Here is a 25968-nt window from a genome sequence, read left to right as displayed (position 1 = left end):
CTTCCACAGCCACGCCTAGGTAAGAAAAGAGTTCCTGCTTTCCAGAAGAGTTCCAGTGTTCTGAATCTAGGGAGTGGCTCCTGCCCCACCCAACAGGAAAAGTAGTTCCAAACAGAAGAGGATCAGAGGCTCAACTGGCAGGCAAGTAAGCAGCATGGTCTGCTGCAGGTAAGTCCACCCAAGCATTATGAGCCCGGCGCTTCCAGCGCTGGGACTGGGCATATTTATGAGCCTGGTGCCACTGGCGCCAGGACTGGGTCCAAAAGGTCCCAATTGGGACTGGTTGGCACTCGGAACCTGGGTTATGGATCTGCTTCCAAGGGAGTTGGGAAAACCCTGACCTTTTGGAAGCAGAGATCATGACACCGCCGCCCAGAGCCTCTCTGCCTGACGTTTGTTTCAACTGGCTCCCGAGGAAAAGAAGGAAGGCTTCCTGTACCAGTGCCGGGAGGCTAAGGGGAAGACCAAACTTTCTAACCCTCTGTTGGACGACATTTGGGACGAGGGACTGACCCTTATGAAGACCCTGCCCTGGGCCCCAGCGAGGAGGGACTGGTACGAGAAGAAGTACAGGGTGCCGGATTCTGCTCCCAAGGGTCTTAAGATCCCAGCCTTCACTGGATTCAGTGGTCTCGGCGGCGGCTAGGAAGAAGTCTGCGGGATCGTCTGTGTCGAAGTCCTCTTCCCGGACAGCGAGGGAAAGAAGCTGGACTCCATGGGACGACGAGTCATCCCGTCGGCGGCGATGACCATTAAGGCGGCTAACGCTCTCGCCATCGTGACTCGGTACGACAGGGAGCTCTGGTTCAAGATGGCTCCCCTTCGGTGTCCAGTCATTTGGTCGAATTAAAACTGGTCGAATGACATTTGGTCGACGCAATTTGGTCAAAAACCAAATGGTCGAATTTTTTTTTTTTAATTATATATTTATTTTTCGGGTTTTCGTTTTTAAAAAAAAGGGTTTTTTAGAAAAAAAAGGGGGTTGGGGGGGGACCCCCCCCCCAAAAAAAAAAAAAGAGTGAATATAAAAAAAACAACAAATTCGACCATTTGGTTTTCGACCAAATTGGTTCGACCATTTGTCTGGTCGACCAATTTTTTTCGACCAAATGTCTGGTAACCCTCCCCTTCTGGACTTCCTTCCAGACAACAAGAGAGCGGAAGCCTTGAGATCCTGCAAGAAGGCGAGGTGGCATCGGACCATGCCATCACAGTGGCCACGAACATCGACGACACAGGATTCCGCCAGATGGGCAATGGCGTTTGCCTCCGTCGGTGAGGTTGGTTGAGGGCCACTAATTTCCATCAAGATGTACAGTCGAAGGTTTTGGACATGCCCTTCGATGGAGACAACTTATTCGGCAAGACGGTGGACGAGTCTCTTCAGGCCATCAGGGCAGATACCGAGACGGTGCGCGCTTTAGACACACTTCAGCAGCGACAGCCGTCCTTTCGGACCTCCGGAGGAAAGTCTCAGGGTCTCTCCAAAGGATTCGGTGGCAACTCTTCTTCATATCGCCAACCATCCCGATCTTCGGCCCAGGAAGCCTACGGGGGCCGAAACAAGTCCAGGGGAGGTCGCCGTTGTCGCCAAGGCCCTCCACAGCAAAGCAGGATTGAACCAGCTGTGATGTCGTGCCCCCACCCGAGCACCCCGGTGGGATGCCGGCTGGCGAACTTCTTCGGCGTGTGGAACTACATCTCCACCGACCGTTGGGTGCTGGACGCCCTGGCCCACAGACACACCCTGGAATTCCAACGAAAGTGTCCCCGCTTTCCTACAGTGGCCAGGCAGGCAAACCATGTCCCTCAGCTTCTTCTTGAAGTACGAGCTATGCTGAAGAAAAGCGTGATAGAACTCGTCCCAAAGACTCTCCAGGGCTCCGGAGTGTACTCTCGGTACTTTCTCGTCAGGAAGAAGACCGGCGGTTGGAGGCCCATGCTGGATCTCCGCCGCCTCAACAAATACATCAAGTCCCAGAAGTTTTAGATTGTCACCCTTTAACACGTGCTGGGACAGCTGGAGGAAGGGGATTTCCTATTGTCGCTGGACCTAGAGGATGGCTATTTTCACATCCCCATTCACAAGGGTCATCGCAAGTTTCTACGCTTCATGGTCCAAGGACTGCATTATCAATTCAAGGCCCTTCCCTTCTGATTGAAGTCGGCGCCAAAGGGTGTTCACCAAGTGTCTGGCGCCAGTGGTGGCGTGGCTGCATCTACAAGGGATCCACGTCTACCCCTACCTGGACAATTGGCTCATCCTAGCGAAATCAAGAGAGATCGCCGTCGAACACACAGTGAGAACCATCCGGCTACTCACGGAACTGGGGTTCTCGATAAACTATCCAAAGTCCTGCTTGGTGCCATCGCAGGACACACTGTTTTAGGGGTCCCGCTCAACAAGGTGTCGTGCCTGGCGTCTCCGTCGGAGGAGAGGATAGCAGCCATCTTGGGCAAGGTACAACGGCGGTTAGCCCTGAAGATTGCAAGGGTGAGGCCCATCAATTCCCTTCTCAGCATGACGTCGTCATGCATATACCGCGTTTGGTTGTGCAGGCTGCGGATGCGGCCGCTGCAAGAGTTCCTCGATGCCCTTTGGATCCAGGTATCTGGAAGCTTTGAGGACAAGATCACTCAGGACGAGAGTTTCCGTAGATCGATTCGGTGGTGGGGTGTCGGTGCCCATCTGTCGGCGGGCACGGACTTCCAGACCCCACCTCATCAGGAGGCGGTTACGACGGACGCCTCCCTGGAAGGGTGGGGCGCGCACACCGGAAGTCTCCACGCAAGAGGCCTGTGGCTGCCAGAGGAGAAGTCGTTGCACATCAAAGTTCTGGAACTACGGCCAGTGTTTTGGGCCCTCAAGTCTTTCAAGGGCAAGGTGGTACGGATCTTCACGGACAACACCACCACAATGTTCTACATCCAGAAACAGGGGGGCACCAGATCCCTGGTGCTCTCCAAAGAGGTGCAGGACCTATGGCATTGGGCCATCGCCCAGGGGATGTTCCTCATCCCGTTTCATCTGGCAGGAGTGAAGAACACTGTTGCCAACTCTCTCAGCAGGGAGCTGCGCTCTTGTCACGAGTGGGAGCTACGGCAGAATCAAGTGGATCTTCTGTTCCGACGATGGGGCAATCCCCAGATCGATCTGTTTGCGACGGCAACGAACACCAAGTGCCGGAGGTTCGCCAGCAGGTTTCCGCAGACGGGGAGCATGGGGGACGCGTTCTCATTCCCCTGGGACGGCCTGTTTCTGCATGCGTTCCCCCCGTTGCCATTGCTTATTCGACTAGTCAGTTAACTCAGACAGTCCCGGTGCAGGATGATCCTCGTCGTACCGGCGTGGCCGAGGCAGATATGGTACCTGGACCTTCTGGACTTATCAGCGTCCCCTCCAGTCAAGCTTCCGGCGGTCGCAGATCTTCTCACCAGGGAAGGGGGCGGGGTTCTGCACCACAACCCAAGGTCGCTGATCTTGCAGGCCTGGCTCCTGCAGCACTAGAGTTCGATGGATACGATCTCCCGGCAGACTGTAAGGAAGTGCTTGCCAAGGCCAGAGCTTCGTCTACGCTGAAATGTTATGGACATAAATGGAAGAGGTTCGCCGTCTGGTGCCGCAAACTCGACCCTCTTCGGATTACAGCTCTGCAGGTGCTGCCGTACTTGCTGTTGCTGGCCAAAGCGGGATCGGCTCAGGCTTCTATCAAGGTTCATCTGGCGGCTAGCTCCCGCTACACCAGAGCTCCGGGGCGGTCGTCGTTGTAGTCGCACTGCCTGGTCAAGGAGTTCATCAAAGGACTTTTCTGTTCGTTCCCGCCGGTGAAGGCCCCAGCCCTGTTGGGGGTCGCCTGCCAGGTCCATCTGGCAGGCGCCCCTGGGGTGCTGCTTCCTCACAGCACCCAAACAGGCCCAGCGCCTGTGGGAGTTTGGGGCCTGCCATGTCCATCCGGCAGGCCCCGCGGCGCTATGGGACACCAGCGCCATCGGGGTGGGGGCACAGCCTGCCAGGGTCCTGACCATGCGGACCTCGGCCACCGTCCTGGCACGAGAGTCCCATGGCAACAGGGCCTGCAGGCCTGTACCTCCCACAGGTAGGCCTGCGGCCTACATCAATCAAGAAGACACGGACTCAGACCAACCTTCCACGGAGTCTGCAGCCGTTCCGTTTCACGTGCCTGCAGGGGCTCCCTTTATTAACTTGGGCCATGACACAGTCATGGCCCATCTTAAAGGGGCAATACACGGGGGAGGGACACATCCCCTTAAAGGGGCAACACACATGGGAGGGTCCCACCTAACAAGCCTCGGCGTGGGAACTCAATGTGGTGCTGACTAGACTCATGGGCACTCCATTTGAGCCTATGCATTCAGCTCCGATGAAGTTAGTATCGTGGAAGACAGCGTTCCTCGTGGCCATCACCTCAGCACGACGAGTGGGAGAGATTCAGGCCCTGTCCTGCAAGCCACCTTACTTGACGTTTATTGACACAAGGGTGGTGCTGAGGACGCAGCCCTCATTCATGCCCTAGGTGCCATTGGACTTTCACCTCAACAAGCCCTTGGTTTTACCTGTGTTTTTTCCAACGCCTTTGTCACCGGCTAAAAGGGCTTTGCACTCGCTGGATGTGGCTAGAGCGCTGAAGTTCTATGTGGACCGCATGAAGAGTTTCCGGAAGACGTCGCAACATTTTGTGAACATTGGCCCTGTGAATCCCGGGAAGGCCCTCTCCAAGGCTTCCATTTCCAGGTGGCTCTCCGGCTGCATCACCCACTGTCATCGGTTGGCAAACCGACCGTTGCCTGGCCGTCCGAGAGCCCATTCGACCAGAGCGATCGCTGCTAATACGGCGTTCCTGTCTGGTGTGCCCCTGCTGGACATCTGCAGGGCTGCTACGTGGAGGTCGACGCACACCTTCACTAGATTCTACTGTGTCGACAGGGATTCCAGAGAGGAGTCCAGAGTCGGCCAAGCAGTGCTGCGCAACCTGTTCGCTTGAAGGTGAGCCTGGTGAGGAGGTAAGAGATGCTTAATGTTGAGATGCTTAATGTTGAGCCTTTGCCACCTCCCGTGGTTGTGCATGTGTGTACTGCTATGTATTCTTTATTCATGAGCATGTGAATCCATGCCAGACCCCATGCTGGAGAAGGAACAAGTTACTTACCTGTAACTGTTGTTCTCCAGCATGGGTCTGTCATGGATTCACATGCGAACCCTCCCGCCTACCCCTCTGCGGCTCTTCTCTTGGTCCTACTGCCACTTTACGTGCTACCAAATCTGAAGATGGCTGCCCAGGGAGGGGCTTAGATATAGGGCAGTCATTGGCTGGGGGCCGTATGACACAGAGACCAGTGACTGGTTGTGAGGAGAAAGACAGTTCAGAAATGAAACAAACAGATTTTTTCTTTACCGAGGATTCCCAGCCTGACGACGGGGAATATTCATGAGCATGTGAATCCATGCCAGACCCATGCTGGAGAACAACAGTTACAGGTAAATAACTTGTTCCTTCCCCGACAAGGAAACTACCATGCCCTTACAACATGCTGTCACAGGACAGAGGTGAAACACTCCATCCATGTCTGCAGAATCTCAACTTAGCAGCCTGGCTCCTGAGGTCATAGAGTTCGGACACCTCCAACTTCCTCAGAGATGCATGGACTTACTTAAAGAAGCAAGAAAGCCTAACACCAGACATTGCTACTCCAATAAATGGAAGCGCTTCGTCATTTTGTGCCATTCCAAGAGCATCAATCCCATAAAATGGTCACTGACACATATTGTCCTATACCTGACTCCCCTACTAGACTCAGGCCTGTTTTTTAATTTAATTCCCATAAGATACATTTAGCTGCACTCTCTGCTTACACTATGTCACAGAAAAAGGTTTTGTGGTGGAAAATACCAGTAATCAAGGCGTTTATGGAAGGTGTTAAAAGACTTCATCCCCCTACTTCCAACCCAGCTCCCGTATGGGACCTGAATGTTGTTCTCACAAGACTAATGGGTCCTCCCTTTGAACCTATGCATAAGGCTAGCCTTCAAGCATTCACTTACAAGACCGCCTTCCTGGTGGGTGTTACCTCAATAAGAAGAGTTGGCGAACTGCAGGCTCTTTCAGTCCTAGACCGGTTTGTCACAATTCACAAAGATAAAGTGGTTCTGCGCACTCACCCACGATTGCCGCCTAAATTCATTTCAAAGTTCCATGTGAACCAGTCGATAGAATTATCCACTTTCTTCCACAACCCCACTAACGTGGCAGAAAGCCTGCACAAACTGGATGTGAGGAGAGCGGTCGTATACTATCTGGAAAAAACTAGACCACTAAGAAAGACAAACCAGTTTTTCGTTTCAGTGGCAGCTGGTATCAGCCATTTCAAAGTGGATTGTAAACTGCATCACACTCTGCTACACTCTTGCTAACGGAGATCTGCCCTTCAAGCCTAGAGCACACTCTATTCGGGGCACTGGGGCTTCCATAGCATTCATTGCAAATGTTCCCCTCTAGTCCAATTGCAAAGCAGCAACCTGGAGTTCTGTACACACCTTTACAAAACACTACTGCCTGGATACTCGCTCAAGGTCTGATTCTCCGGTGAGACAAGCGGTACTAAGACATCTCTTTGCTACTCCTTCACACATCCCACCGCCTTCTCTGGGTACTGCTTGCTAGTCTATGCACAGTATGTGATTCTAAGTAGATTCACAAGCATCAGAAGACATGCATTACTTACCTTAATAGCATTTCTGATGATTGTATCTGCTTAGATTCACATGTGCCCACCCTGCCTCCCCTCTTGGAATAGAAGGAACATAGACATCTTACTACTTTCTCTCTATCTGTACTCACTCATGTTAGTCATAAGGCTCCCTCACAGCAGAAAAAACACAACCAGAGAAACCTCGACGCGTGAGGGATTTTGGGCACACTACACGTCACGTTAGGAATAATGTTGCAAGCACGCCCATGTCGACGTCCCCTTTCGAACCTCGAAAGACAAGATGCAATACTCCGTGAATACCACTAGATGCCAGACTTTATGCACAGCATGTGAATTTAAGCAGATACAATCACCAGAAACTGTAAAAATTTGACAGTAGACAAAATTGAACTTTTAATTACTACCTTGGGACTTTGCTCTGCTTCTGACACCGCGGAGGAGATGGCTGGATCTATCCTCGGGAAGCTGGAGTCTGTCGCGCATAAGCTGGCACCATTTTTAAAATACCTAGGCAAGACTCCAAATGTAACTTATGGTTTACACCTGAGTTAAAAACATTAAAAACAGCTACACTGAAACTTCACCATGTGTGGAAAGCTAATCAAACTCAGCCTGCGCTTATATCATATAAGATTATGGAAAAATATATAAGACAGCTTTAATAGAGGCTAAGAAGAACTCTATTAATAATAGAATCCTCAATGCCCAATCAGATAGAAGGGAATTGTTTAAAATTCTTAAGGCACAAAGTATTACAAATCAAACTGATCCTGGCGTATTGAACAAAGATAATGCCTGGTGTGAAGGGGTGAAACAGGCCTGGCAAATGAAATTAGAAAATATTAAGGCTGATATCGCGGAAAAACAAATTGCTACGACCAACTCTAAATCAGAAGTTACTGACTGGGTGTTTGAAAGATGTCAATCTATTCCTCTTTTTGACTCCTCCCCTATAACAGTCGATGAACTGGCACTGACTATTAAACACCTTACAACCATCAAATTTAAAAATGATGCGTCAGCTGCCATGATTATTGAGGCATGCCCCCCTACATTGCTTGCGGACATCTGTCTCTTGTTCATACTTCCTTGATCAGTGGTGTTGTACCACTGGACTTGAAAAAGGCATGGGTCGCTCCCATATTAAAAAAGCCTGGGCTCTCTGCAGATTCCGCTAACAATCTGAGACCCATAACACATACTCCATTTCTCCTTAAAATCCTGCATCAACTAGCTTACAGACAGACAGATAGCCGAACACTTGAGGAAATATCCAATTTTACATGAACATCAATCAGGTTTTAGGGCTGGGTTTGGTACGGAGATAGCCTTGTTGGAACTTAAATCAAGACTGTTAAACTGTATGGATATGATATGATATGATATGGCATTTGTAACGTGCCTATACACAAGTGTTTCGAGGCGCGACGAGGCAGGGGGGGGGGAACAAGGGGAGACAGACAGCGATCCTACTAGTCCAGGTGTCATTCAGATCGTGCAAGGGTAGAGGGGAAGGGGAAAAAGTGCAAGGGCGAAGGTAGAGGGAAAAGTGCAACAAGGATGCTAAGAAAGCCTCCCTGTTGATGTTATTGGACTTATCCGCCGCCTTCGACCTGGTGGACCATAACATCTTGTCCACCAGGTTGAAGGAAATAGACAATTTCTCACCAGGAGCAGTCCAATGGACCTCCTCCTTTCTTAAAGATCGGGTGAACAGAGTCTTCTAACAAGAAGCAGAGGTAAAACCCTGTGACATTAAGTTTGGGGTCCCACAGGGATCATGCATCCCACCATGTATATATAATTTGTTCACTGTCCCTTTTTTTGCCATGCTAGAACATGAGGGGGTAAAGTTCACAAACTACGCTGATGATACCCAGTGTCTTATCCCCTTGCCTGGCAGTCATAATCACGATGCAATCCTGGTTAATAGGATCTATGGCATGATTGAGGCTTGGATGGTGCATAACAAACTTGCCCTGAATAAGGGTAAAACACAGTTGCTGGTGGTTGGTTCTCCACATATGATCCAGAAATTAGGCCCCATGTATGATAGCTTTGAGATTAGCGGGATAAAAATTATCCCATCTAAAAAAGTCAAAACGTTGGGGGTCACATTCGACCAACATCTTACTATGGAACCGCATGTTAATGGGATTGTGTCTTTGTGCGCGTACTACACAAAATTACTTGCACATATTAGGCTTCTGATTTCACAGGCCTTGTAAGAGCAATTGTTGGATCTAGAATAGATTATTGTTCCAGCCTGCTTGTTGGCATCAACAAATCGCTCTGCAAAAGACTCCAGGTACCGCAAAATAGAGCCATTAGGGCGGTTATGGGTCTCTCAAGAAGAGATCATGGGCCTCCTTACACGGTAGGTGGTAAGGGTTTACCGGTACCGGTAAGGGCACCGGTACCGGTAAACCCTTACCACCTTACTACGAGGTCCCTTTGCGGGACCCGACATTAACGGCTGGTCTAGACCAGCCGTTAAAGTAGGGACCTGCAGAGGGACCAGGGTGCTAACTACGGTACCGCAATTTGCGGTACCGTAATTAGCACCATCCCCATTCCCATTATGCCCTATGGGGCAGAAATGGGAATGGGGAAGGGCAATGGAGGAAGGGGGAATTACCGCCCCACCAACCTTGGAATGGGGTGGTAATTCCCCTTTCCGCCATGGCGGTGCCGGTAATTTACCGGCTTGGACCAAGGTGCTAATAGCACCTTGGTCCACCGCCTACGGTGTAATGAGGCCCCATGTCTCCTCGGCTAGAAGGGCTCTACATTGGTTGCCAATTGAAGCAAGAATTTGCTTGCGTCTATTGGTTATTAGGAAAAAGTATAGGCAGGGGATGATGTTGGGCTTTCTTGAAGCATTGCTTCCAAACAAAGTTCACAGCAGAACATTAAGTACAAGTAAGCAGGATCAGTTGAAAACCCTGAAGTGTAGAACTGAGAAAGCCATGTATGGAGCCTTTTATTCTAGTGCACCGACGGCCTGGAACGATTTACCTCCAGAGTTAAGAAGTACAGAATCTTTAGAGGTATTCAAAAAAAAGTTGACGACGTTCTTGTTTTCCTAGTGTCTGATAGAGATGATTGCAGGTATTGATGACTGGCAGACTCTTCCCCTGAAGCTATGTGTTATTTGTGGAATCGTACAAAAATGTCGACCTGGGAACTGCGACGGCCGAAAATGCTGACTTTCTTTTCTTCTTTTTAACCCCTCCCTTACACCATATATATATGTGGGGGGGTTTAGAGTATCATATTAATATGGGGGGACTGCGGGGGGTCTCCCCCCGCATATATATGTGGTGTAAAGGGTTAAAAAAAGAAAAAGTCGGCATTTTCGGCCGTCGCAGTGATCACATAGATCCGTTGTTTGTCATGTCAAGTGCCCTTAAGCCTCAGGGACCATGGCCTGCACTATATAAATTGAATAAAGTAGAAGTAAAGAAATTCTATTACGGTAAGTTCCTCAGGAAGACTGGGCAAACAGGTGAGTACTTAAGGGTTAGAAGAGGGTCCAGGGGCTTCGCAGAAGACACACTAACAGTCGGACTGGGAGCACTGGAGGAGAGCCCTTCCCATCACAGAAAACACCCCACAGGTACACAGAAATCCTAAGAGACTTAAGGTAAGTACATACCCAATTCAACACAGTACCTCAGCATTGAAGATTTTGCAGCAGGAGGACTTCAGGATCTGCAGGCAAAAACCGGGTCAGTGTATTCCTTGTGGTGACTGAAAACAGGACCTTGGAAGGGACTTTGCAGCAGGGATCAATGAAGAAAGTTCTAGGCTAGGTTTTCCTCGCAGCTGAATGTGCTTCTGCGGATTTGGCACCTTTTCAAGGAGCACAGAAGAAGACAGAAAATCGCAGTTGAATTCACGCTCTTACAAAGGTCCAGCACTCTGTTGAGGGGACTTTTCGGACTCGATTCGTGTCTCTGGAGATCCACCAGGATGCCCACGAAGTTTCAGTGGGATTCCAAATTCGGAAGACTGTGCACCGCAGAGTGGCTTCAGGTCCCAGGGTATTGGGGTATTGCAGCAATGCAAGGTTGCAGCAACGTGTGGGATGGCTCAAAATGCAGGTCTTCTTGAGTCTAGTGGGTCTCACCAGGCTCTGGGCTGCCATTTTCGGAGTCCCGAGGTCGATTGGAAGGAAGGGCTGCAGCAGGCTCGGGTTACACAGCAGGCTCTCCGGTCGCTGGAAATCATCTCCGCCACTTTTCCTTCTTATTCTTCGGTTTCAGTCTGTGGTCAACTTGTCTTCAGCTTCCAGGTTCGCAGTATTTAACAGGAACTACAGCACAACCTCTGCATTCCCACCCTGCATTTTACAACAAGGGGCGGTCTGGTTGTCCAATCAGGACAGCCAGCCCCTCACTGGGATTTGTCCCTTTCAGGCAAGGAGGAAGACAAAGGGCTGTGGAGTTTTGGACTCCTCCCTCGCTTCCTGCCTTCACAGAAAGACTGGAACCTGGGCGGGGAGTCCAGGGGACTCCCGCCGAAGATAAAAAATCACACAAAGGAATTTCCCGCCCTGGATGTCAGGGGAAGGAACAAGAAAGGACAAGAAACACTAAAATGGCGAAAAAGAAGACTGGCGCCATTTTCGTAAAATGAGCACCCTTAGGTCCCTTTAATGCAGCTGCGAACACAGCCTGCGGTAAAGGTGCACCAGATTAATACAAGGTATCACTTCCACCAGCCATTGAAGGTAAGCTTGTCCCTGTAACAGAATTGTTCCAGTTTCAGTGTGAAAAGGGATACATTGGGCCTCATTCCGAGGTTGGTGCTAGTCATGGCGCTATTAGCGCCATGACTAGCACCAATACCGGTACCGTGTCCGCCCTCGTTCAATGGGGACTTACCGGTCTAGTCTGACCTTTGTGGGACCGGTAAGTCCCCATTGAAAAAGCCATTCCCCATTCCCATTTCAGCCCCCATAGGGCTCAATGGGAAGGGGGAAGGCGCTAATAACGGTACCGTAAATTACGGTACCGTTATTAGCTCTGAAGTCCCTTTGCGGGTCCCGTCCATAACGGCTGGTAAAACCAGGCATTAAGGACGGGGCCGCAAAGGGACCTCATAGTAGGGCGCAAAGGGATTACCAGCATCGATGTCCTTAACGGTGCCCGGTATCCCTTTGCGCCCTACTCGGAATGAGGCCCATTGTATCTCCCCAGCACCCCACATAAGGTGGAGTGTGCTGGCTTCACAGAATAAAATGTAAAAGGGATCCAAAGATCCTTTCTACCCTTGGGAACTGTAGTTCTCTCAAGTTTAGCAAAAGAAAGTTAAATGGGGAGCCCCTAGGGCAACCGAGCAACAACAGGCACTTATTGCCAATAAGAGGATAACTTTAAAAAGACACTATGGAGAGTCAAAAAAAATGACACCCATAAAAAGAGTAAAAGATTCTGGGAGTGTGGAAAAAGGTTCCCACTCACTGAGGTATTAAGGAAAAATATCCCACTAGTAAAGCAAAAACTTCTGGGGTTGACACAGGTCAGGAAGATTTACCAGTTCTGTGAAAATAGTACCTAACAAGTGCATCGCTCTTAAGTCGGACCCGAGCTCCAGGAAGATCCTCTGGACTCCCAGGAAGCAGGACTGACCAAGCCTGAGCCACCTCAACAGAGTGCTGGACCCCAGATGCGAGGAAAGTCCAGAGTGGTAGCTGAGAACCGCGGTGGCGCTATTTGCTGAGACGCGAGGAGCTGAAACTGCGAAGTGCAGCTGAATTGAAGTTTGCCCGTTGCTGCAGCTGACCTTCCCTTTGCAGTGCAGGAGTCCCCAGACATCCTCCCTCTTGTCCCCACGACTGAGGCCTAGGAACAACAGGATCTGCAGAGCTACACCGAAACAGAGGCCAGCTGGAACCATTTCTTTTAACCAAAGGTACTGTAAAACTACCTCTTGTGTAGCCTTACTTGTTCTCAGTTGAGACTAGTCTTGGTTGCCTTTGCAGAGTTGCTTGCAGCTTTTCCCTACACACGCCTAACAGCTTGTGGCCCTACATTGATTCTACTTTTTCTACAAAGTTTTCTAAAACATTGTGCAAGACATTTACTTACCTGCAAGAAGTGCTTCTGCTCACCTAGACTTCGGTTCAATTACATCGGCTGTCTTGGCTCCCTGAAAGACTCTTCTACCTCTTAGCTTACCTTTCCTCCAGGAAGGGGTTAATGTACTTTGCATTGGGGGTTAAAAAGTACTTACCTGCTTTAGAATATTTGTTTAACCTTTGCTTTATTCCCAACCCCTTTTCTTTGACACCAAATTTAGTATTGCTCTAAATGTACCAGTGATATATTAATGCCCACACTGTCCTAGCTATTTAAGTCACCTGAGGGTGAGGGAAGTGTCTGTGTGCCATCCCAAATAAGTACTTGCTGATTTAGAGAAACCAAGAGTGTGTATGTTGGAGTGGATTTGTGTGTTACTTATATATTGCCCCTTCTGAAGGCTTACTGAACTGACTGTTAAATACATTTATAATTGTTTAATCTAGAAACCTTGTGTGTAGGAGTTTCACTGTAGAGCTCTGTGTAAAAACACTACTGCTCACATTGACCCCTCTTGAGATAAGCCTGGCTGCTCAGCCACACTACCAACCTGTGTAGTACAGACTTATACCAAAGGTTGGGTTCCTATTGCCAGGAGGTCAAGGTTGCTGTTGTCTCCCAAAGGGTACTGCACACAATCTTGCCTAACACTTTGTGCTGGACCTACAAAGAGAAAAGGTAAGTAAAGTCAATTTCACTTTACTATTCTTGGGAACGGTAGTTCACACAAGAAAAGGTATTTAAACCTTAGGAGAGATCAAAAGGACTTCTCAGTGACACTGCACTGAAGGTGCTGTGTGTCACCATACAAAAAGTAGATGCCTATGGAGTTTGTTAGACTCCAAAAACAGAGGAAACACATAACCCAAATCGGGTCAAAACACATGAGAGCGTGAGAAAAAAGGTCTCACTCCAGGGTTAAAATTAAAAAGTCCTAAATCCAGTAAAAAAGCTGGTGGTCTCTAAGGTGGGAGGAATTAAGCACTAAAATGAAAATTCTTCCGAACATTAGGTTTTTTGCAAGGGACCTTTGTTCAAGTTGGATACTAATTCCAGGATTTCTGGAAATGTTGAAATTGTGATCTCAGGAATCACACCTCCTTCTTTGGGCCATTGTTTTGCTTACTGAAAAATGCAAGACAATTACCCAATGACTCCTTGGAGGATAGGTTGGCAGCCTTTCTGTATTTTGAGGGCACACTTTGCCATGTCATCCATTGATGTGCCACGAGTGCTAGGTTGACTGCCTAGAGCTGAAGGGACATGTATGCCCTTTCTAAAGGATTCTTTCTAAAGGACTGACATCCCCATTCAGGACAACAAATCGGGGGTATATTTGTGTGGTCCACAAATGTTCCTAATTGTTGAATGCACGAGTGATCATTCTGTTCTTTTGTAGGTAAGTGGTCCTTTAAGTATTCATTCATATTTTCCAATTCTTATAACGTTTACTGATGTGGTCCCTTCAGTATTTTTTCCGTACATAATGTTGTTCTTATCATTCTTCTATGCTTTTTTAAAAATGTCTTTTTCAGAGGAAGAACTCCATGGAATTGTTAACTGCACCGTTTGCAGACAGCAAGTAAACCATTTTCAGAAGGGGTCAGTTTGTCGACATCCAGCTCTTAAAGTCCTAATTTGTAAGGTAGGTCTCATTTTGATTTTATTTTTATTATGAGTTTGCTACTGTGATGATGGAAACCCCAAATTCTATCTCTAGAGAGCTATATGTTTTCTTAGCATTTTCTTGGGTAGGCTGGATAATTTCTTCCCTGGATAATCCATGGCCTTATATGGGATGAAACTCTGCTGTGCCCCCCGAGCAACGCTTGCCCTCAGGTTTGTGCTGTCACAAAGACAACCTGTGTGAGTTGCCTTGCAGAGTAAATGTGTGTATTTGTTAAGGGGGGGTTGCAGCACATACTCTGAGGTTTTCTGATAATACAACATAGTGCGGACACAAGGTTTACATTTGAGAGAAAAAAACTCTCAATGTAGTATGGCTGCACAGCAAGGCTTAGATACAGGTTGAGGGAGTTTAGTGTGAAGTACAGTACAGCGCACTTACCCCACACCCCCGTGCTCCCCTTACTTTGCTTCTTCCGGGTGACACTGCAGGTCTGACGGAATTCTCTGGGGCTCCAATCTTCTGTCCTTGGTTTGGATGAGGGGAGCCCAGGATTTGTTGGTGCAGAGCTCACTTTTGTTATCAGGTGCTGGTCGTGGTTCTCACAAGACAGTACAGACCTCGGTGGTGCAGACTCTCAAGGACACCTCACGGGATTGCAGAGGGTGGTTCCAGCAGAGATTACCACGGGCAGGTGGTCACAGGCGATCTTCTAGCAATGAACACGGGCAGCTCCAGTTCAGCTTCCCTTGTCATGAGAAGGCTGGAATTCGGAGGACATGCGAATTATGGCATATAATGAAGATCCTGTGAGTCCCAATGCTCTTCTCTGAAGGAGACAGCTGTAGCACAGTAGCCCAAACGGGAGCTGGGTACTTCAATGTGGTCCAGGGACACTTCAGAAGGCTTCTCCCCGGTCCAAAGTTCAAAGCACCAATCAAGGTCTTCGGAGATCAGGCAGAGGGGCAGGGCTTGACTGCAGTCAATGCGGTTAGCTGGTTAGCTGCAGGAGTCCTCTGGTCATCAGCGGGCTGCTCTTTGTAAAAAGTCTTAGTTCCAGCAATGATCTGTTGAACAACTGCAGGAGCCTTCCTTTTATCCAAGATTCAGTCTGTGAGTTAGCCCAAGCCCACCAATGGAAAGGATCTGCACATTCAAACAGACTAGGTTTGTCACATCTTGGACAAATACTGGTCATCACAGCCGTCCAGCAACAGACTTGTGGGCACCAGAGGATGTGGACTGGGACCAGACAGTCCCAGTCCCCTCATCTGGCTCGCACACAAAACCCACTTGCTAGCCACCTTAAGTAGCCATTTGCAGTAAATGCACAAATGCACGAGAACATTATCACAAACGCTAAACATCACACCACTGCCACCAGCTTGTCTTAGGCACGTTGTCAAAGGGCCTCATTACGACCCTGGCGGAAAGGGGTTTGCGGCAGCGTTAGCTGCGCCAACCCCTTTCCGCCAATTACGAGTTCCCTTTCCGCCATGGCGGTTTTTACACCTGCTTTTAGCAGGTGTAAAAAACCATGGCGGTAAGGGAACTTGGTGTTAATTACGCCACCATAATTTACGGTGGCGTAATTAACGCCTTCCCCACTCCCATTATGCCCTATGGGGCAAAAATGGGAATGGGGAAGGGTAAATGGGGATTGGGGATTTACCGCCCCGCCAAGGTCGGAATGGGGCGGTAAATCCCCTTACCGCCATGGCGTAAACGTAGTTTGCGCCATGGCGGTAAAGTCACGGCCCTGGCGGTAACTTACCGCCAGGGTCGTAATGAGGCCCAAAGTAAACAAAAAGCCATTGGGTAAAAAGTTATAAGGATACAATGGGCCTCATTACGAGGTAGGAGGTAAGGGATTACCAGCATCGGTAAGGGTGCCGGTGCCGGTAATCCCTTACCTCCATATTCCGAGGTCCCTTAGCGGGTCCCGCTATGGGCGCCTCGTTTTACCAGGCGCCCTTAGCGGGAGCCACTAAGGGACCAGGGAGCTAATAACGTGCCCGCTATTAGCGGGCCCGTTATTAGCTCCATCCCCATTCCCATTGAGCCCTATGGGGGCTCGAATGGGGAATGGTTCTCGGAATGGGGACTTACCGGGTCCTCCAAGGTTGGAATGATCCGGTAAGCCCCTATTTCGAGAACCCGGACCCGGTATGCGGTAAGGGGGTAGTCATGGTGCTAATAGCACCATGGCTACCTCCTACCTCGTAATGAGGCCCATCCTAACGGCACTTAACTGTAAGGTGATGTGTGCAATAGTAAAATACAAGGGCTCCAAAAGAGACTCAGTACTGACAGTCTTAGAAAATAATGAATTTGAGTAACAATTTAAGAGTTAACACCAGGTTCTACATGGGCATGCGTGCTTCTTCTCTTCATTCTCAGAAAGACTTCCGTACATGAATGACGATTAAAGATTTAAGAAAGTGTCTTCAAAAGTGGCAGCAGCATAGAATGCAAAAGGGGGGACAAAGTGAAAGGTACTAAGTAAGTCTGTTTCGCAATGCCCTTTGTGAGTTTGAGTGTGGCAAATGAACTTCATTTTAAGTGCAAACAAAGGCTGACTGTTGTATATGGTTTTGTTTGTAAGAGCTATGATCCAAAAGAGAAAAAGACGGCTTGTTGTATCTCTGTTCGGAAGTGTTTGGTCTGATTTAAGAAGTTGGGGCTTTAAATGTGTATCTGTCCTGATGAAGGCCTAATTAGAAAGTGTTAGGGAGAATTCTCAGAAATGTGCATATTCCCTTCTAGCTTTTAGACCCCCAGCACTTTTGCTGGATTTTAGGACTTTTAATTTTTAACCTGGAGAGAGTGAGACCTTTTTCCCACTCTCTCATGTGTTTTTATGTGATTTTAACTGTTTCATTTGGTTGTGGAGTCTGACAAACTCCATAGGCATCATCTTTTTACACTGTGTCACACAGCACCCTCTGTGCAGTGGCACAGGGAAGTCTCTTAGATTTCCCAAAGGTTTCAATACCTTCTCTTGGATAACTACTGTTTCCAAGAGCAGTGAAGTGAACTTGACTTTACTTACATTTGTAACTTTCTAGACCCAGCACACACTATCTTACAATAGGGTGCTGGAGGGATTACTTAGTATCCCCTTTGTCTAGTTTCTCATGTAACATTTTTATGTTACCCTTTCTACAATTAGTGGCTGGTGGCAGTGGTTTACTTTTTGTTAGGACAGTTTTTCTGAAGTCCAACACTGAGTAAAACCATTCAACTGAGGCAGTACAAGACTCCACTCTTGGTATAAGGCTGTACCACCTGAGTACATGGTAGCGTAGACAGAGCAGCCAGGCTTATCTTTAGGAGGGAGAGAGGGCTGTACAATCAGTACAAGTGAAATTGTAATACAAATGGTCCAAAGAAACACTGAAACACTTTGTATTGTAAAAATAAAGGATGTATTAAAATACAAGTAGGCCCAGATAAATCTAGGAGTAAATGAGTACTACCACACAGTATATGTAATCACAATAATCAAAACACAACACTATGCTTGAAGGTGCACAGACCAAAGCATAAACTTTATTTGGAACACCTAACAGTAGTTCTAGGGAAGTCAAACCTTTTCATACATCCAGAATAGGTCACACCTATTCTTGGGGTAGAAAACAATGGTTATTTTCACAATTACATTCAGTAATGCAAGGGGAGTAGACCCGACCAGTTGTACAGTGACTCTGAGTACAAACCACATAATCAGTCAACTGGACAATATACTTTTTGTGAATAGTGGAACACTTATTCCAGGTACAGTAAAAACCTATAACTACTTTTGGGATAACACAGTTCTACTAGGTGAGTAAAAACGAAGGATGTAATATTCAATTTTGAGATCAGTGAAACACAGATAGAGATAAACAGTAACTCTTGTAAGTTATTTTTGGGATGGCACACAGCCAACTCAAGGTAAGTAAAATCCATGTACATTTTCAATCTCGCAAGGAAGTCCAGGTTAGATAGCACTGGGAAAGTAAATCCTAATGTTACACTTTACTGAATGACTTAAACATATTCTAGGGAGGCAACAACCTAATACAGACTTATTCTGGACAAGCTAACAGCAAGTCCCAGTTGGGGGACACTCATACAATTATCGGAACGGGACCAATCTGGTGATACCAGCAGTTGGAGGACACTCATACAATTACCCTGCAGGAATAATCTGGGGAAACCAACACATTACTTTTGGGAAGAGGTGTTAGGCAGAATTGTATGCAGTACCCTCTGGGACCACCACACACAATTAGGACTACAGGTGTAAGCAAAACCAACCTTTGGTATAAGGTTGTACTACACAGTTTTTGGTAGCAGGGCTGAGCAGTCAGGCTTATCTCAAGAGGGAACGTGAGCTGTAAGGGATGCTACACAGAGGTCTACAATCACAAGTATTCAAATAGACACTTACTCTCAAGGTTTCTTGGTAAAATACTTATTAATTTATTTACACAGTCATTTATAAAGCATTCACTGAAAGGAGGCAATCTATATCACATAAAAATATACTACAGTACTTCACACTATCAGGTTCTGAGGCATTTAAACTACTTTGAAGGAGGAGCAAAATGGCATTCATAGCATTTGAAGTAGGAGCAAAAAGGCATAAGTTAATAAAAACGAAGTGTACCAGTATTCTGAAACAGTGCAAATAGTTTGAGTTCACCAGAGGAGTCAATTCAATGCAATAGGTTAGGCCAAAGTCAATCGGCTAATGTTTTGTATAGGATAAATGGTTCTGGTTATTAAACGGTAAGGTCTTTGCCAAAGTTCTCAGAAGTATTTTGTAGAAGAAAGGTTCATATGCTGGGTCACAAGCTGATCAGGCCTGAAAGTTACCAAAGTTGTATGCACATTCGCAGTGAGAGGTAAGTTCTCTCGATCGGGTTTTCACAGCACCCTATAATGAAGAAAAAGATGCATCTGAAGACTTCTGTTCCTGGCAGTTCATGCAGATCTTGCTGTTCCTGAGCCTCAGTCATGGGGACAAGAGGGAGGACGTCAGGGGACTCCTGCACTGCACTGGGACTGGTCAAAAAGCTGCCAAATCTTCAATTTCCGGTAGCTGTCTTCAAGCACACAAGCTGGTGTCCTTCTCCCTGGTTATTCGGTTTCCTACAGCACTCTGAGGAAAATACAACCAGCTCTGAGAAAAGTGTCCAGGTGGCTTACGAGTTGATTGGTCCCACTAATTCAAAGGAAGAAGTCGTCCTTGAAGGGCTTCTCTGTCGAGATGAACTTGGCAATTTGGACCTGCAGCAGGGCTTCACCGGGCAAACCAATGGTCCAGGAGTTGCAGCATCCGTCCTCTTTCAGCTCGTCTTCGGTTCCTTCGTCCAGTGGTTGACTCTGCCTTCCAAGCCAAGAGACTCGCATTTTATTCAGTTCTCTCCCATTCATTCCAGCCTAGCTGCCACTCACCCAGCAGGGTGGCTGTCCTTGCCGGACAGTCAGCTAGCCAATCACGCCAGAGTGCATTTGGGTCTCCTAGGAGACTAAGCATAGGAAGTTTCGGGCACCTCCCTCACTTCCTGCCCACCCCAGACACTCAGGTGCCAGAGGTGGTCTTCAGTCCTGAAGCCCGCCAAAGGCGTAGCAACAAAGGGACCAAACCTGGTTTGGCGCGCAGAGACGAACTCTAGAAGGACCTTTCCAAAATGAAACTGCGAATAAAGAAGACTGGGACATGTTTTTACAGACGGGGCTCAGACGCCATCTTGAAAAACATGGCTCCCGTGATTTTTCGTTACCGGTGTTCGCGGTCGGGAAAACTCATGGTAGTTTGTTGTAAAACCACTGCCACCAGCCATTTCGATAGGAAAGGGTAGAATTTCACTGCTACATGAGTTTCTAGACATAGGGGATACTAGGTAACCCCTCCAGCACTCTGTAGGAAGATAGTGTGTGCTGGGTCTAGGAATTTAAAAAGACTAGTAAAGTCAATTCAACTTTACTTTCTCTGGGAAACAGTAGTTTATCCCAGAGAAGGTATTTAAACCTTGGGACAGCCTGGAAGGCTTCCCTGTGTCACTGCACTGGGGTGCTGTGTAACACAAATGAAAAGATGATGCCTATGGAGTTGTCTAAAACTCCATGACCAAAGAAATAAACACAGAAAACACATTGAAAATGAAAAATTCAAAGTTCCAAACTGTAGCTGGAGGGCTCTAAGGTAGAGGGAATTAGCACTCGTCCCCCCCCCCCCTACCCCCAGACTAAGGAACAGGAGGATCTAATCCCTACCAGGGTGGATCTCCTGTCGCAAGTTAGTTAAATGGTGTTACGCTCACCTGGTCTCCACGGGGGCGTCACACGATGCTGGATCGGGATGTCTGCGAGCGCTATCTCGTGCTCCCTCTGTTCCAGTATTCGCCTGGTGGAAGCAGCTCCTACGACAGGTTAATGGAGCAGTTAGGTTTGGGCCTTGGTTGGTGAATCTCCCACCTCCCTCTGGTCACCAATCCCTTCCCTCAGGGTTTTTTCTCACCTTGACTTGGTAAACAATGAGCTCTCCGTCCTGCTTCTCTGTGCAGGGGCACAGTTGTAAATTTGGGCGTTCCGATGGACCTAGTTGCTTCACTGGTTCGTGAGCCCATCTGTCGAGTCCGGCCGGCTGTGACTCCGCCTCTAGCTTGCTGCCCCTCTGGTGAGTATAATTGTCTTTTTCTGTATGTTGTGAGAGTTCCCTTTGTATTCCTTCTCAATTGTCTTTCAGGTCTCTCATCTGTCCTTTTATTCTCTCTCCGTTTCGTCCCCTCTTTTCGATGTTTTTTCCGACTGTGCAATTCCCCAACTAATGTATGCTCTTTTGTCTCTGCAGGTATGGCTGCTGTCTGAGCTCTTGACGAGAAGCCGGACGAGGGAAGAGGACACAGCACCGGCCGGCGAAGATTATAGGTAAGTGCTAAGGCGCGAAGCGCTGGCGTTGGGTTTAAATCAATTGCGAGCGTTGCTAACCTGCTGTTTTGTTTTCTCTTCTCTTTTCTCGACGTTGCAGGTTGCAGTGATATTCGAGAGCGGTGAGCGAGCGGATCGCTGGGATGGATCCAAGGTCCACTGCTTAACTCCCAGGTAAGTGTCGGGATTAATGATCTTCTGTTCTTCTTTCTTTATTGCAGATTGATGATGAATTCAGGATCGAAGATTTCAGGATTGGACCGGAGATCAGGTAAGCAGGAGCTGGACACAGTGAGCCTTACGCTGCAGGAGTGCAGAATAACGCGAAGCGCGTGTTCCAGCTCGGGTGGGGCTTACATAGCCAGCCACACCCAAAGGCCCCAACTACACACAAAACACTGGTCTGCATAGTTCTGTTCTAGGAACAGAACTGTGCTGCAAGCCTCCATGTTGGGTCAGACCAATGCCTGATACTTGTCCTGCTTCTTACAATGAGCCTGGCGCCAGAGGCGCCAGGACTGACTCCAAGAGTTCCTCTTCATGTTTTTTAAGGCCCTTGGGGCCACTTTTAAATGCTGCAGTACCACTGTGGCAGGGGGGCTATTATGTCTGGGGGTATCAGGGGCATGAATTGTGACAGCACTCCCCCCTAAGGCCCCTCTCACGGTGGTCCCTTCGTCTGGTCCTGGCTTGGTTGGATGGTTTTGATGGAAGCGTTTCACTAGACGTGGTGCATGGATGTGATTGCTGGGCTCCCATGTCCTGTCCTGAGGGCCGTATCCCTTTCAGTACACTAAATACAGTAACTTGGATCTGATGAATTTTGAATCCAGGATATCTTTGACTTCAAATTCGGGTTCACCGTTGATTAATACAGGATTTGGTGGTGTCTTGACCAGAGTACCAGGATGAACAGGCTTTAGGAGTGACACATGGAATACTGGATGGATCTGCATGTTTTATGGTAAAGCTATTTTTACGGCCACGGGGTTTACAATGGCCTTGAAGGTATACGGTCCTAGGTATCTGGGACGGAAGGTCTGAGTTCCTTTTATGGGTACATGCCGGGAGGCCAACCAGACTTCATCTCTGACTTGGTATTCAGGGGCCTTCCTGTGATGTTGGTCTGAGAACCTTTTCTGTCTTTTTTTAGCTCAATGAGATTCAAACAGAAGGGTGGACCAGTGGATATGGATGACACAGATTAATCAAAAAATTACACATTTTAATCAATAAACATATAACACATTATATAGACGATTATGTGAACATTCTGGCAAATTAATAAACCAGACAAAATACGACACCTGAAAACAAGGACTGGGCCATAAACAATTGTTATAATTTTTGGAAATGTCTGTATTAGTATATCAATACACAATGTATAAAATGCCAAATTGGTTTTACAGAAGAATGTATGAATGAGATAGTATGGGTTTGAGTGTAGATGTTGGATATATGAAATATATGTTGATGGATTGAATTTGTTTTTAAAACAATACATACAATAATGTGTTGTATGTTTATTGATTAAAATGTGTAATTTTTTGATTAATCTGTGTCATCCATATCCACTGGTCCACCCTTCTGTTTGAATTTCATATATCTTACCTGAAGGACCGGGGATTCATTGCAGGTACACCCCTTTATTTAGAACCTTTCTTTAGCTCAAGCCAGGTGTTCTGTTGCCTTTTTGTAGGCCTGACTGATGGTTGTATTTAAGGTTTTTACTGCGGGCATTTCCAAGGCCATGGGGGGATCCAAACTGGAAGTACGTGGATGCCTTCAGTACATGGTAAAAAATGGGCTCTGTCCGGTACTGGTGTGTAGTGAATTGTTGTAGGCATATTCGGCTATCCATAAGATATCTTTCCAATTACCTTCAGCTTGATGTAGCATGCACCTTATGTATTGTTCTAATGTTTGGTTTGTCCGTTCAGTCTGACCATCAGTTTGGGGATGGTGACTAGTGGATAGACGGATATCAATTTGGGCAATCTCACAACTCTTCTTCCAGAAGTTGGATATGAATTGGCTACCTCGGTCTGAGACCAGGATGGAAGGAAAGCCATGTAATCGTATGATTTGCTCCAAAAACACCTTTGCCAAAATGGAAGCGGTTGGTAGACCCTTTAGTGGAATGAAGTCGGAGATCTTGGAGAACAGGTCCACTACTACCAGGATGGTGTTAAAGCCATGGCATGAAGGCAGATCTGTGATGAAGTCGAGATAAAGTATATGCCAAGGTGTGGGTGGTATTTCTAAGGGCTGTAGCAGGCCCGCAGGTTTTTGTTTCTGGGATTTGTTTTGTGCACAAATGCTGCATGACAGCACAAACTGCGTGATGTCCTTTCGCCAAGTTGGCCACCAATAGTTCCTTTTTACCTTAGCCAAGGTCTTGGCTATCCCTGGATGTCCTTCTACTAGAGAATCATGATAGTTGTAGACGACTTGTTCCTGCAATTCTTTACTTGGCAAATATAGACGTCTCTGGTGGTATGGGAGTTGGTCACTTGTCGTATGATGCTCACTCCGTGTGGTCCATTCTTGTAAAGCTTTCTCGTTCAATAAGAGCTGAATTATTTTTGGAGGTCATCCAGAGATAGAGTTGTTGTAAGGCTTAATAGTCTTTCACCCGGAATAATGGCTACTGGGTCCGGGGATGAATATGCATTCTCGTCGATGCCGATGCGGGACAAAGCGTCAGCTTTTCCGTTCCAAACTCCGGGTCGGTATGTGATCACATAATCGTATTCTGCAAAGAATAAGGCCCATCGGAGTTGACGGGAAGACTGAGCTTTCGCTGTCTTGAGGTATTGTAAATTGCGGTGGTCTGTGATAACCTTGATGGTATGTCTAGCGCCTAGAAGATAATGTCGCCATGCCTTAAAGGCTGCCTTAATTGCTAAGAGTTCCTTATCCGTTACTGCGTAATTAAGTTCGGGTGTGGAAGAATTACGTGACCAAAATGCCACAGGGTGTAGTTGGCCGGTTTCGGGATCTCTTTGGGAGAGAACAGCCCCCATTGCCATGCTGGAAGCGTCAGTTTCGACTACGTACGCGAGATCTGGACAAGGTTGTCGTAGCACCGGGGCAGAGGTGAATCTTTTCTTGAGTTCTTGGAAGGCCTTCTCTGCCTCATCTGTCCATTGAAAGCGTTTGTTTTTTCGCAATAAGGAAGTAATCAGGTGTACAATCTGTGAGAAACCCGGAATAAACCGGCGATAAAAGTTTGCAAAGCTGAGAATGCTCTGAACCCCTTTGACTGATGTTAGGCAGAATCCTGTGCAGTGCCCTTAGGGACCACTACACACAATTAAGACTACAAGTGGTAATACAAGTTCACCTTTGGTACAAGCCTGTACTACATTGTTAAAGTGGTAGCAGTAGCGGAGCAGCCAGACTTATCTCAAGAGCAAATCAGCAGTAGTAGAGATTACACAAAGGACCACAATTGCTGTGACTCAAGCAAACACTGACTCAAGGTTTTTGGTTGAAAAGTAAAAGTACATTTATTTCTAGACATCTGTTTGTAAAACACTTCACTTCTATTAATGTAAAACCACACGTAAAATACAATACACACAACCAATTCACTTTGTGCAGCACAATTCAAGGTAAGTACCTTTGGTTTTGACAGACCAGTGTTGTGAAACAAAGACGTAACCAGGGGGACAGATGTGATCACTTGTTGACAGTAATGACAGTTCGGTCTTACTAAAGATACGCGTACCCACGGGAAGAAATGTTACCAGAGTTAAAATACACTTAGCACATGAATCAACACAAGAGAGTTGGGGATAAAAATCATAGGCAATACTTTTGTTAAGGCAGATAGAATCAGAGGACACTTTCCTACAAGTGAATGTTAGGGAGAATTATCTTATAAGGCTAATTTCCCAAACCTAGTGAGTCCCCCAGCAGCTTTGCTGGATTTTTGGGGTTTGTTTTTTTCTCCTGCTAAGAGTGAGACTCTTTTCCTCCCACTCTTAGGCATGATTTGAGGTATATCTTTGACTTGTTATATGCTTATGGGCTATGGGGTAGCCTTTTTACTCCATAGGGTATCATCTATTTTTCCTATGTGTGTTACACAGCACCCTCAGTGCAGTAACACAGGGGGTTTCATAGTGACCCCCAAACATAGATTCCATACCCTGGGACTGACTACTGTCTCCCAGGGCATGTAAAGTCACCATTGGCTTTACTAGTCCAAAATTGTGAACAAAACCAGTACAAACCATCATTTTGTGGAAGTACTGGTAAGAGCTAATTCGATTGCCCCTGGGTCTGTTTTCAAGGGGGCACTGTCCAGTCCCCCCTTGTCGAGTTTCTGGCTGGTGGCAGTGGTTACCACGCGAAATATTCCACAGGAATATTCGTTATGGGATTTTCCCATTGATTTTAAACGCACCACTTTTTGGTGCAATGTTAAAGATACCGCCGGTTTATTTATTTAATATTAATTCCCCGGTTGGGTCTTTTTGCCAGAACTCGGTTCCAAAATGGCGTTTGTGTCCGTCTCTGTAACTCTGACCAAGGTCGAGCCCTTTGTTCCACTTTTTTGGCGGGCTTCTCCACAGAAGCCCTCCAAGTGGTGCCACT

The 25968-nt window shown here is 47.4% G+C and overlaps 1 protein-coding gene across 1 annotated transcript in view; it reads left to right on the top strand.

Annotated features, from left to right (window-relative positions):
* Positions 1 to 25968, top strand: part of LOC138489830 (transcriptional regulator ATRX-like) — a 246272-nt gene that overhangs the window by 110762 nt on the left and 109542 nt on the right. Inside the window, exon 2 of the mRNA XM_069617400.1 lies at positions 14351 to 14460. Coding sequence (XP_069473501.1) covers positions 14351 to 14460 — 110 coding nt within the window. The remainder of the gene's footprint in view (positions 1 to 14350; positions 14461 to 25968) is intronic.

This window comes from Ambystoma mexicanum, chromosome 9 (assembly GCF_040938575.1).
Source record: "Ambystoma mexicanum isolate Mex_15411 chromosome 9, UKY_AmexF1_1, whole genome shotgun sequence".
NCBI lineage: Eukaryota > Metazoa > Chordata > Amphibia > Caudata > Ambystomatidae > Ambystoma > Ambystoma mexicanum.
Note: the sequence above shows the minus strand (reverse complement) of the source record. Positions and strands in the feature narration are given on the sequence as shown.